Here is a 13,873-nt window from a genome sequence, read left to right on the forward strand (position 1 = left end):
GGAAATTCCAGATGTCACCGACGTTGGAGACGAGGTTCAGTGGACCCGCTTTGTTTGGCGGGGAAATCCAGATTCATCGCAACTCCTTCACCGTCCGGCCGACAACTGCGACGCTTGACATCTACGCCCTCGTGTCGGCCATATCATCAGTTCTCCTCTCAACCGACGACCGATCATCTCATTTCTGCTTAACTTCTGTCCTCCGACGAATATCCTGTCGTGCAAAATGGCGACAGCAGCCGAATCGGCCATACCGCCTCTCCCTGAGTCCGCGGGGACCCCTCACCTCCAACCTCGACCGCACGAGATATCCTTCCCTTTGCCCAAGGCACTCCATACTACGGCACATATCCACTTGACGATGCTGGAAACTTGCGTCACAGTGTTTCTGGCGACTTCGACGCCTGGTGATTCGGGCGGCACGATGAAGCCGATGGGGAGTTTCGTCTATGCGATGCCGGATGTGAGTTACAGATTCAGAGTTGTCCATCATTGGATTCAGAGAATATATGGGCGATACTAGTGAATGGAGATGACCAAATCGGTCATTTCCACTCACCATCCTCATCGATCATGGACATTACACTCCCACCCTCCCTGCCATCCTACTTTACCCTCTACCATCACCTACCAATACAACACAGCTAATCAAACTCCCTACTAAAACAGCGCACGAACCCCCGCACCGCGATATCCACCACCCTCTACACCTCCCCAACGGTCGAATACACCACCCGAGTCGCGAAGATTCTTGCCCGTCGCACGCACGTCCCGGTCTACGTCGGCTGTAGCATCGACCCGACGGCGCTCAGCCTCACCGTGGAGGAAGAAATGGAGGGGCTAAGAAAGATCGTGGACGCGGTCATGGAGCGATGGGAGAAACGGACAGAGTGAGCGGTCACCCCGTCTGTCCATTCCCACTTGGTTCATTATTGCCAATGTGTCTCGACTGTGTTTCTTTGCGTTGGGCTTTTTCTGCATTTGCATGGGCTGCCTACTGGCATTTGGAGTACGGGTACAACGGCGTTGCTGATTCTATTTGCATTTCCTGCTATGTCACGTCGCTACCAGAAGTACGTACATACTTGCATACATGTGTACTACCTTACCTAGTGGAGGTCTTGGATGATAGGCAGGTTGTGTTTGGGAAATTGGGTGGGATTGATTGGAGTTGTGATCTTTTCTTTTCTTTTTTTTTTTTCTTTCTGCCTCTTCTTCCTTCGGGCACATTTTCACCCGAGACATTCGTGCTCGACTAATTCATATCAGATGCAGCTAACTACTAACTACTGCTGCAACTGCGCCGCAGGGTAACTGGCGATATTAGATCCCATATTAGCACAATCAATTAGATTAACCCTTAAGATTGGATTGGAGTTTGGCTGGTCATGATGCCTGTCAACACGAACCAACTAGCAACACTAGCTAGATAATTCGATATAGGCATTCTTATTGCTATTACTAATGAAAGCTGTAAACCCAGCGCTGCAATTTCGCCTATATCCTCAATCAAACGCGACGGGGCATCTAATCAAACTGTTAATTGACTCAGCAGTACTCCGTAGGTCAGTAGCATCAAATAATCAGGAACGGATCCAGATCGGAAGCCGTGAATTTCAATTCAATGGATGATTGATTAAATCCGAGCATCAACCTAGACACATACCTATATCCACTTACCACGTTACTACTCTAGTAGTCACTCGTACTACGGGCCTAGTGCCAGCTACGGGGCAAGGATAGACGACAAAATCACTCATGACCTTATCCTGTAAAAAGAAGGACGACGGGAAGTGGACGAAACGAGCGAACCCATACGTATTTCGAGGAAATCAATCTAGACAGGTGTACACATACGCAAGTCCTATGGAGTGCATAAGGTAGTCCAAACACAAACCCACATTAAAACAAACCACCCAAAAAAAAAGAAGCAACGGTAAGTACTGTGTAGTTACATCCGAGCATCCGAACGTTTCCCTTCCCACTCTTAACTAACCTACTATTCCGTAAGTCTTAATAACTAGTTACTAACTAACTAATAATAACTAATCCCCGATTGTTGTCCCATCTGGCCATGAACTCCGGTTGGCCGATTCGAAAGCTTGCATGACATTGACAGCACGGAATCAGTAAGCGGGCATATGGGAAATTAGGTAGAAAATAGAAATTAGATCTGCTGTTTCTCGGCCTGTCGGTTCCGGTGAGGGATGGCTGGCTGGCTGGGTAACTAGCGGCGTAACCGCAGTTTGAGCTGATTTCTCGTTCTTTCAGAATGGAAAGTTGAAACACGTCAAAGACTCCACTTTACTCTGTGCTGGTGCTGGAGCCTGGAGCCTGTAGGTACGGTGTGTGTGTACCTGGATCCTTGTCGGAGGAGACTCTCCTCCGTGAAGTGTAAACGTGGACTGATTGTCCCAGTTTTTTTTCCAGTTTCTTTGTCTTCTTCGGTATGGTTGGGAAGGTGAGGTAGTATTTGTTACTTATTAGTTAATTAATCAATGCTCTCTATATATGAGATTTATGCTTAGTGCTTGTCCTACTTTACTTTAGTTACCTATGTTCTGACTTCTGTTCCGACACACAAAGTTTGGCTAGTTTTTTCGGAGTCGCGTTCCGCGGTGGATAGCTAGTTTTTTTTACTTTAGCCTTTAACCCTCGTTGAACTTAAGGTATGTTCACCGTAGTCTTGACCGAGTAAGCTTGAGTTACCATTCCATCTTTTGTGGTTTGATGAGACCATGGGAAATATGTCGTAGTTACCAGTGCCAGGTTGTTTGTGCCTGTGAGTCTGTGAGACTGTGACACTTAGCTTCGGAACGTAGCCCGAAAGCGAGGAAACATGGATGGATCCGAAGTGGAGCGGTTTGTTTACTTACCTCCATTGTACAATCTGCCTACCAGTGGGAACATACCGATAGGCATTCTAGGTAGAGAAGCAGTTCCAACCCACCAATCTAGCCAAGGCACCTAGATAGTGGACACACCAACCAGGTAACTACAGTAGTACCAATGCATCATGCCTACGCCGCGAACACACAAATCCAGATGTCTGCCCTGTCTGCCCCTGCCTACCCCCTGCGAGGTCCCTCGAACTAAAGTAAGCTAGGGTTGCAAGTGTTGCCTGTCGCATGTCGCATGTCGCATGTCATGTTGCATCGGAAACTCGGAACCCCCCCCTCTCTCTCTCCCCTCCCCTCCCCTTTGCCATCCCACTTCAGGTACCAGCAAACAAAAAACTGGTGTTTCTATCTTTTCCTATTTCTATTTTCGTCTGGTTCCTGCTCCCGCATATCCGACGCCAAGATCCTAACGACGCAACTAAGTATGTAGTATGTATAGTAACCATGTCGACGTCTTGATGTAGCTCGACTGGTCAAGACGCCGGCCGCGCTGTGTACCTGCCTCGGGATCTATTTACATACAATGCCTAATATGTATGTAGTAAGATATGTACACCGTATAAATATCCCTTTTGGATTAGTTCCGTGTTGGCCCAAGTAGATAACTAGCCAGGAATGCTTTGCTTACTGTGTACCCTGTTTTAGTCTCTTGCCTTATCCTGACTAGATCTATATACGTACTAGACAGTCTGTCCATGCCATAGCCTCAAAACCAAGAATCTTAGGAAGTAGCTAGCCGAACAGAGAAAGGACTTAGCAAAGAGTTGTCTAGGCAATACATTCGGAGTCTTCGGGTTGAATCATAGCGAGGGCTTGGTCTTGCAGGAACTGAGTCAGTTTCTTACTTTACTTTTCAGGTGGGTATTGGACTGATCTCGCCATTTTTGCTTTATCATTTGTTCAGTGGATAGTAGATAGTAGATACTAGATACTAGTTGGCATTGCTGTGCGTGAGATAGATTATCGGTTACGGTTAGTGTTAGTACGAGGCAGAGATATGATGAGATTATGCGAGTGATGGACCAGAGATTGATTAATAGAGTGGATACGGATACCGTTGACGAGGAAGGTAACGAAAATCTGCCTTACGGTGTACAGGACACAGGTTACAACTACAGTCCTAAGCTAAGACACGAAGTACTCAGTTTGACACTCGGAGCAGTGTTTCGGGTTGCGGATGAAAAAAAAAAAAAAAAATGGAGATTCAAATGGGGGATTGCTGACTTGACTCTAGAGTCTAGACATGTGGGCACGAAAACGAGCCAAGGCGCGGGTTTCCCGACAGAATTTCATTTCAGATAAATTGACTGATCGATCATGATGCAATTCTTCGATTCAGATTGAGGGGTCGATGGACTAGATTTGATCACCTGGACTGCACTGACACAGTACACCGACATCATCTGTAAAGATAACGGAATCCTAACCACTCTTTTCTCTCATTAATTCTACGTACCTCCTAAATCCAAAAGCCAAGAACACAAGACCTGCCATGCCATGCCAGCTACACCCGGAAAATGCCACAGACGCCAAAAAATCTCAGCTCGGTAGGTCAATGCATAACCCACGTGGACCGTTATGTCCAAGCGATGTCGACAATCCCGGAAAGCCCCTATGGCGATTGGTGATTGGAGTTTTGGCGCGCTTGCGCTGCTCGAGGCTGACCGCTGACGAGGACGGAACAAATAATCCAGACTTTGTGACCAGTCAGAGAGGGCATTCGACACGAGGCAGACAGACAGACCGGACCGGTAGACCCTGTGCGGTGTACTGTACCTCTAGTCCTCTACACCGTAAGGTAGCCTGGTAGAGTCTAGCCTGGAGACTAGAGAGATTGAATTTCTGGCAAATCAATTGTGTGTGTGTGTGTGCCCCGTTGCGCGGAACTCGCCGAGACGAAATAGACTAGGAAGACCCCGACAATCTAGGCTGGAGTTAAGACTATCCGGATTGGTCTAGTGGTGAGGATTGGTTGCTTCCGAGTTCCGGATTCGGTACTGCTGCTCCGGCTGGCTGTGGTGTCCATGTTCTACAGTGCGCTGTACTTGGTGTTAGGGACGGAGTACGGAGTACGGTCCATTCCAACATATGGTATAGAATTGCCACTACACCATCTCAGCTCTGATCAACCTGTCGCACAGAACTGAAGTATGCTAACGAACAACCCTGTAATAACAAGTGGACCAATCTCGGCCGACTGGAGACTCGGATATACGCACCAAATGATCAAATCAGTTAAAGATAGAAACTGGGAAAACCCCTCATCGAGTTCACGGTGAATTGAAACAATAATAAGGCAAAGAATGGGGTGCAGCGACGGACTGTCACGGGAAGGGCCACATGGGGCCGGAATCCACGGCTGATCCAATGGGCTTCCCCCAAACGGGCTTCTTTCCCGTGCGGCCAAGCGCTTCAGCCGTTTCCTCTCAATCCCCGACAGGTGACAGATGCCTGCTACTAACTGCTAGTGCTAAGTTTGGCCAAGGTCCACCTGGAAAGAGATCCGATGCCCGCACTAACCACCCGGGCGCCGATGGAGACGGAGTAGGTAGGAGTCAGCTTCCGTCACAGGTTGTTGACAGGTGAACGCGGTGATTCCACCAAGAGAAGGGATACGAGCACTAGAAATTGACTGGGCTTGATCTGAGAGAAACCGTGGCGTTGACACCGCTGACGGTGTACTGCGCGACAAGAGAAGCGCTCCACATGAGACCGGCAGTTGTATAGGCAGCCTACTCCGTAGAGATCAACAATGTGATATGTTTTCAGCCCGCGGCCATGTTATCTGATCACAATGGTCATCCTCCCAGATTCATAGTGCGGGGGAGTTTGAACCAAACTAAAGAAAAATCGAAAACAAAACGAAAGCTGCCCGAGAGCCTTGCCAGCCGGCAGCCCTCTAGGCGAGACTACTTCGTCTAAAGCAACTAACTCCGCATCGGTCATCAGCGAGTACGCCTCTCAGCATCCACGAAAGCTCAATCATGCAATCACCATCGAGGGCAGAAAGCAACGATCGGAATCCTTCCGCTTCGAGGCGAATTGCCTCCTGATATGTTGGGAAGGGGTGCGTGCTGCGCGATTCGTGACAGCCCCAACGCACGAGAGAGAAAACGGGGCTCTAGGAGGGTGAGAAATGCTTGCTTGCCGTGTTTGGATCACTCGCACAAAGTCCGTCGGACAATTGGGGATCAGATAGTGATACGGAGTACCTAGTACTAGGACCTACTTGGCCGGTAAACCCCACCTATCTGGCATAGTGGGAAAAGACAGTCCCAGAAATGATGAAAGATGAATTACTGTGATGATTGTGGCAGTTTGCAATAAACGAGATGATGAATCAGAAGACGCAGGGATATATTTTCCGTGCACGGAGGCCGGAAACTTGCAGGGTGCAGAGGCGGGAATGGCACGAGGAGCTCGGGCCCAGACCCTGTGCCCTATGTTGATTCAAAACGGAAGGAGTTACCTAGCGAGTTGGACCGGGGCTTACTCCGTGGGTTTTACTTGCAGGGGTTAAGGAGTCAAGGACTTCCTGATACAAGGATGAGGGGGGGAAGAGAGAAAAGGGGGGGAAGAAAGATAGTTAAAAATACTCTACCTATGACGGATTTGAAAAGAAGCAGGGTATACCCTGGTAGCGTGGACAGTCCGGTCGGGCTGGTCAGTCTGTGTCCTAATTTAGCATCGTAGCCAGCCACAGGTCGGAATATCACGACGATGACAAGCCACTAAAGTAGCGGGTGGACAGGGAGTCGTAGTGGCAGATAGAGGGGACTTAATAATAATGCCGGCTGGGCCAGACCGAAAGCAAATGCATCATGGGAAGAACCTTCTTCTTGATCGACACCGCCACACGCACGAGGCAGCTCTGCTGGGAGGTCCACTGTTGGGACTGAATTTACGAAGTACGGAGTACGTGGCATGGAAGCCTGTTGTAACTTGTTGGACTGTTGACTGTTGAAGAGTACTCTCTACTCCGTAAAGATGAAATCATAATTGTGGTCACGGATCCGGTGAGCCAGCCCGTCTGCGCACTCCGTACTATCCGTGCCATGGAGACTCGTCCTGCTTCTTACGGCCGCCGGCCGCTGGATGGGTTGAATTCGGTCAAAACACGGACGGAACCTTCAGCCAAGCGAAAAATCTCCGGACAAGACAATGAAACTCTGGGCGGACCTACTTTTTTTTTCTTTGGGATTTTTCGAAAATTTTTCTGGTTCAGGGACTGGGTCGGATGATGAGGATTGTTGATTGGGAGCGGGGAACATCTGTCGGGATTCGCAGAAGCTAAATTGTTTTTATTTTCTCGTTTATTGCGCTGGACTTGAGGTTTTTATTTACTGAGTAGCAGTCCTGTGTTTGAAAAGATATCTTTTTAACTCGTGTTCTAATCTTCCTTCCATTTTCATCTTTTCTATCTTACTTTTCTAAAAAAAAATTTATAATAATAAAAAAACAAAAAAAAAGGTCTTTGTCTGGAGAGCAGTACTCCGTGAACCGTCAACCGGACCGCCCGCTAACCATTCCATTCCCCTTTACCGTCCCGGTTGTCCATCCGGGATGGGCTTGCCTCGGCTTCTGGCCAATCAAGGCCTCCGGTTCCTCGGTCCATCAAGCGACTTCAACGGATCGTCACAACGATCACAAAGTCTTTTTTTTTTCTTTTCTGACTCTCTTTCGTGTCCCATTGTGACGATGACGTTGCGCCGTAGTGGAGGGGAAGGATTCTGTACGGCGTGCATCCAAGTCGAACTACCTTATTCTGCCGAGGTGTAGGTAAGGTATACTTCCATTCCCTCTGTCAGGTTCTCTGTAGCTGTTCGGTCCGGCTAGCTCACCTGGACAGTTACCCTACCTTAGTTTAGTTGTTGTACTGGACGGAGTACTTGGTACCTACGGTAGTCTCTCCTGCACACGCAGAACTAACTTTCATGCCTTAGCTTAGTCCCTAGTCACTAAACAATAGCCGTCCTTCTAGTTAGTCCATGTCCATGGTCAGATTCAGGGGAGCGTAACTCCCGTAAGCCTATGCCCAGCCAGCACAGACAACCCCAAGAGGTATCGGTGAAGAGACCCGGTCTGAGAACAAACCACGAACAAGAATAGCAATGGACCATGGAATGGGATCCAATCAGACTATGAACCCCGGGAGCGAAATAGGCAGGTAACTTCAACTTCCTCTTTGTTATACCGTAGTAGGTCTTAACTCTCTTGAGGTAAAGTACCAAGGAAATAGAATTTGGCTTTCCATATCTCCGTCAACCAATAAATGGTTTTTAAGCTACCGAAGTTGAAAAAAGAAAAGGCACCACACCTTGAGGCATTACGATGAAATTAATAAAATTAAAGAGAAATAAGACCACGTCGGCTCTTCCCCGACCCATTATTATTCTCGACTATCACTACTGACGGCTGCCCGTGATGATCATCGAGCGAACCGCTGCTCCTTACGTACGGACTACGGAGTCCATGTCGGTTAGGCGAGGATAAGACCTCGGATGTTGCTGACGGGGTGGGAATGTCAACGACAACAGAGATTAGCGTTTGAAAAAGAAATAATGAAAAAGGATTCAAGCTCCGAAGGCTGTCAGAAGAGTTAGACCTCAAAGTCCGGGACAATCCGTGCCACCCAGAAAAGTTTACCTCGTAGATAGAGAAGTCGCTCTGACTACGTTACCTGCCAACTCCGTCGGATCCTACAATAGGAATCGAAGAAGCTCACCAGATTGCTCATCTAGTGGGACCCGTGGAGCGTGGGAAGAACGACCGACACGTCGTGATCTTACTCTTAGGGATGAAAACACTGCCACTGCCGATCTCGGGATGCTTTCAACGTTAGCTTGGAGGTCTGATCTCCCCCCAATCCAGGTTGTTGTAGCTTCCCCTCGGTGTCCGCAAGGTCGAGGGCTAAGACGTCAAGAGCCCGGCATGCAGAAGAGGAGAGAATAAAAATAAATAAATAGCTATGTCAAGGACACCCAAGACCTTTCCCCGGTCCAAAGAGAAAATAGAAAGATATTTTTCTATGTATAGCATACTATGCATGCATGCATGCATGACCGATGCAATATCGGCCCACGAATATCAAGTCATTACGGAGGAATGGATTATGATCAAACGATTATGCTCAGGGTTCGGGAACGGTGTCCGGGAGAGGAATCTGCCCTAACGCTACGAAGGATTCATGACAGTCTAGATCACCGGGGGGAGCTATTAGGCGACATAACAAGTAGGGTGGTGATATACGTAGTAAGCTTGGTGCCTGCCTGGTTGTCCATGCCACCTCCGACTCTTCCTTTCTCTGAATCTTTGTCTTTCTTTTTTATCAAAAAAAAGAAAGAAAGAAAGAAAGATACTCATTAAGGAAACAAATAAATAACAAAATATACAATGATGATATTATGTCAGAAGGGAAATCACAATACTGAGCATGACCGAACCCCGAAAAGACAGTTGCCCAACTCACAGAGGAAACCAACTAAACTCAAAAGGATGTCGGCAGAAGATTCCTAAGGATATGCTTCTGCAGTAAGCTCATTTGTGAATCTCCACCCTCCTCGATCCGATTTGGGTTCGAACTGGCGTCGTTTCAGCCATGTTTTTGGCTAGCCGGGGTCAGCCGAGAAACTTTCGGAGTCGTTTTCTGCCCATGGGTCGACCCTGAAGGTGGGATGCGAACGAAATGGTTTTCGGTGTGGGTGTCGGGACGAGGTCATGATTGGGAAGGATTTCGTGTCGATCGGCCCTGTCGCTGTCGCGAAGCATTCTTCTTCGAGAGGCGAATAGGAAGTTCTCAAGTTGAACTTGAGGGTGAATGACTGAAGAGGTACCTGAGTGCGGTCAACCAGTAGGGACTTTACTTTATTATTGTAGCATACGAGGATGAGAAAAATAATAAAAAATAATACCCAACGTACTCCGTAAATTGTATGGTAAGAATTAAAGCTGAGAAAATTTTTCCTTTCTTTTCTTTTTTTCTAATTTTTCTGACAGGAAAAAAAAAAAAAAAGAATAAATAAAAACGTTTCATCATTGCTCTAGAAATCCCCATCATCACCATGACTGCGATCTAATCTTATTAGGTTGATTGGATGACTCCGTCCTGACGCTCGGATTTTATTGGAATTAATTTTTATTATTGGATTATTTTTATTTCCTACCAGCTCAGTCCGCCTTCTTATATTAAGTATCACTCGGGATCATTCATATGGGCCCTCGTTGCCCCATCTCTCCCTCTCTGGATTCCTTTCTTCTTCCCTTCCCCTCCTTTGATTTCTATTATTAAATATTCTAGAAGCACGACAGAAGACGAAAAGGGAAAGGAGAGAAAAAACCATCAAAGAAAAACAATAGGAAGACCGAGATCCCAATCTTCCGCTTCTTGTCAGCAATTATTCCCATCCTTTCTCTCGGTGGAGATTTGAGTCGTGTTGTGAAGATGAAATAACCCAATCCGTCGCCTCAGCCACCTCCATCTGTCCGCATGTCAATTTACCACCATTGATCGCTCCAACTCTAATCGCGCCAAACAACTGACTGCTTACCTACTCACTCACCACATTCTGGCCCTTTCTTACCACTTTCTCATTCGCCACGCTAGATCCCGGAATATCATTCAGTTCTGGGGTCGGGATTTCCCCTGTTGCGTTTCGCTTTCTATCTTGATCGTTTTTGCGGACGGTGCAAGCATTGCGTGTCTTACTGGTGCTCGGTATTAGTTCCGGTCCCCAACCGCGCTTTCTTCTCAGCCGGATGAGAATCATCTCTCTCCCTTTTCTCTCCTTCTATTATATCCCATTCAAGATTTCCACTCCTTCTATTCCAAAAAAGTTGCGTGGTCGTGGCGGGGTTCATTCCACTCCTTTCACCCAATTTATACCACCACCGCCACCGTTTCCATTCTTACCGTCTACTTCCCTTATGAGCTTGGCTCTCATAGTTGGAAATGCAGACACATTATTTCCGTTCGCCGAATAGCCAACCCCAAGCGGGTGTGCCGTACGAGTTGCCCCCGGTGCAGTCGGTAACTTCACCCTCGGGACCCTTCCAGCAGGGCCCTCCTCCCGGTCCTCTACTTTCCGCTCCGCCGAGCAGACCCGAGAGCGGACTGAGGATGCCCCATCTACTGCAGCCGTTGCCACAACACATCCCCAACCCTCCCCCTCCGCCTCCTTCATCCTACTCACGCTCCTACGAGTCCAGTGGCTCGCCTGCGGAAGGTATCTCGATGCTTCCCGATGCGCCGCCACTCAATGGACTTGGATCCGGCTCATCGGGACTGCTTCAGCCCGGCGCGGGGTCGCAGCATCAGCAACCGTTACAGCAGAAAAGGGCCTATCGCCAGCGACGAAAAGATCCCAGTTGCGATGCCTGTCGAGAGCGCAAAGTTAAGGTATGCTTGGCCTGATCCCTGTTCCAGTTTGGCTTGGCAACGCGCCGTGATTAACCTTTGAGCCAACCTACTAGTGTGACGCATCCGAGTCGTCCAGCTGCACCGAATGCACAAACCGCAAAGTGCGCTGTCAATTCACCAAGGAGACCAACCGGCGCATGTCTTCCATAAAGTGCGTTCGCTGAGATCCACCCGTTCGATAGTTGTTGAGTGAGAACAACTCGTGCTGACTCGATCCGTAGACAGGTGCAGGATCTCGAGAAGCAGCTCATCACGACCAAACACCAGCTGCAGCAACTCCGATCCGGCATGCTGAGATCCGATAACCTGATGGACCTGGACATTGACGGAGCAGGACAGCCTCAGCTGAAGTTACCGGACCTTGGATACCGACCCCAGCGCCGGCCTAAGGCCGTCGTCGCAAGTGATCTGACCGAGGCACGTGTCAACCTGCGCAAGTACGGTAGAGGCATCATGCACGTGCCTACGCCATATCGCCAACAGGGCCCCAAATCGTTGTTGACGACCGACGCCCCGCCACTCCCGTCGAAGGACATCGCGGATCGTCTCCTGGCGCAGTACTATGCGTGCATCCATTCTGTACTGCCCGTCCTTCACTGGCCAACCTTCATCGCCGAGTACGAGAAGGTCTACCAAGCGCGCTCCCTCTTGGGGATGCCACGAGAGTGGGTCTCGGTGTTGTTTGCCATCTTCGCTTGTGGTTCTTTGCATATGTTGGAGAAAACGAGGGAAAATGATGGAAAGGAATTCATCAAGATTTCTTGCGGAGTTATCGATGTGTGGCAGGACAACTTCACCCTCGATCAGGCGCGGGCAGCCTTACTGGTTAGCAAATTCTTATATGAAGTGAACTCGAAATCTGCCAGCTGGGTGTGGATTGGTTCTGCCGTCCGGGTAGCGCAGGAGATTGGCCTGCATATCGAATCGGGGCCGTGGTCCACACTTGAAGCGGAAACGCGAAGGCGAGTTTGGTGGGGGATGTACGCTTGGGATAGGTACGATAGTCTTGAATTCCTGCGCTGCGCGGTGATTTGAAGCTGACGAATTGCTCCTCCAGGCTTCTGGCTCTAGAAATGGGGAAACCTGTATTGATCAATGATCAAGACTGCGATGTTGACCTTCCATGTCCTGTTGACGAGCAGTATATTTCAGATGAAGGGGTTGTGCCCGAAAGCCAGCAGACGACTCCCCTCCTCGCCACCATCCATGTCGTTCGATCAATCGGGCAACTGACTAGGACATTACGATCCTCGACTATAAGCCCGGCCACGATAGACATATTTGAGCGACATTTCAACGCATGTCTCGCCACCTTTCCCTCGCAGTATCACCCGAAATCCGACCAATATCTCGACCCTCGAGCACTTGACCCCATTATCTACCTCCAAAATGCTCGCCTCATTCTCCATCGCCATAACATCAACCCACTCTGCGTGCCCGAAGTGCGTACCTCGGCCCTTGATTACTGCGTTTCCACATCCCAGGATACCGCACGTCTACTTTCACGATGCATGCGCTATCCCTCTAGCTCTCATCAAGGATTTGGTGCCGCGGGAAATGAGGATTGGCGGCCCTTGCTCGCTTCGTCCGCAGGGACTGCCATGTGTACACACATCTGGCGTTGTGCACTCATCCTGCTTTTCCGGCAGGAGTTCGCCACCGCTTTGGTGTGTGTCCAGGCAGCTGCCGCAGTTGGAGACTCGCGCGCGCTGAACGCGGCCTGTGGGCGATACATTGTTTTCTTCTTGAAATGTCTTCTGGATCGACTACGCCACGGCGACGACCTCGACCGAGACGAGGAACTGATGGCCTACGTCTCCGGAGACATGCAAGGTTACAGCGATGGCAGCTGGGTGTGGCACGGTAGCGAGACCGGCACCCAGTTAGCTGCAATGTCTTCTACCCTCGGTAGCCCGGTCTCATTCGGGCAGTCCGACCCGAGGGACAATATTTCCACCGACGGCGTCGAGAATACTGAAGGCTGGGATTGGGTTGAGCAAACCGTTCGGTACCTGCATGAAAGACAACTCGAGCAGCAAAAGGAGTATGAGAGAAGGGACGTGCAGTCGTTCCATAATCCGCCGGAGTCCGCGTATCTCAGCCCCGAGGCTGCCATCGGGAGGGAAGAAGCCTCGCCCCGACGTTCGAGCTCGTCTCATCGCATGACTATTGCCAGCATAATATGATCTGGGCCTACAATATCATATCTTTAGTCCACCCCGATTAAGAGTCCAGTCGGCCTTCGACAACCCAGATTTTCGGTTCACCTTTCAACAGAATCGCGATGCAGCTCCGAGCGACAACTTCCAGACTCTTGACCGTGACACCAGAAAAAGAGCGCGAAATGGAATGTACTTGTAGTGGTATCAAGTCAGGCCATGAGCTTGGTAGACCACGGAGCATGTGATACGATGTTATGCATTACGATCAATTTTGATGATCTATCCAGTGTTTGATTATACCTACTTATATATATTATTTACTGCATGGCAGTCCAAGATACACGCATTCACTCTGAACATCTTTTAATAAAAGCCAAATCTGAAATAGTGATAAT

The 13,873-nt window shown here is 49.1% G+C and overlaps 2 protein-coding genes across 2 annotated transcripts; both read left to right on the top strand.

Annotated features, from left to right (window-relative positions):
* Nucleotides 1–226: 226 nt before the first annotated feature.
* Nucleotides 227–894, top strand: LDX57_009932 (proteasome assembly chaperone 4 family protein; the record flags this gene model as incomplete). The annotated part of the gene is made up of 2 exons (XM_046091674.1): nucleotides 227–463; nucleotides 670–894. 2 exons carry the CDS (start codon nucleotides 227–229, stop codon nucleotides 892–894), a joined length of 462 nt encoding a protein of 153 aa, XP_045947651.1.
* A 9,954-nt stretch (nucleotides 895–10,848) lies between these two features.
* On the top strand, nucleotides 10,849–13,502 carry LDX57_009933 (transcription factor domain-containing protein; the record flags this gene model as incomplete). The annotated part of the gene is made up of 4 exons (XM_046091675.1): nucleotides 10,849–11,295; nucleotides 11,370–11,467; nucleotides 11,538–12,311; nucleotides 12,374–13,502. 4 exons carry the CDS (start codon nucleotides 10,849–10,851, stop codon nucleotides 13,500–13,502), a joined length of 2,448 nt encoding a protein of 815 aa, XP_045947652.1.
* Nucleotides 13,503–13,873: the final 371 nt, after the last annotated feature.

This window comes from Aspergillus melleus, assembly GCF_016097325.1.
Source record: "Aspergillus melleus strain CBS 546.65 chromosome Unknown contig6, whole genome shotgun sequence".
In the NCBI taxonomy this organism is placed as follows: Eukaryota; Fungi; Ascomycota; class Eurotiomycetes; order Eurotiales; family Aspergillaceae; genus Aspergillus; species Aspergillus melleus.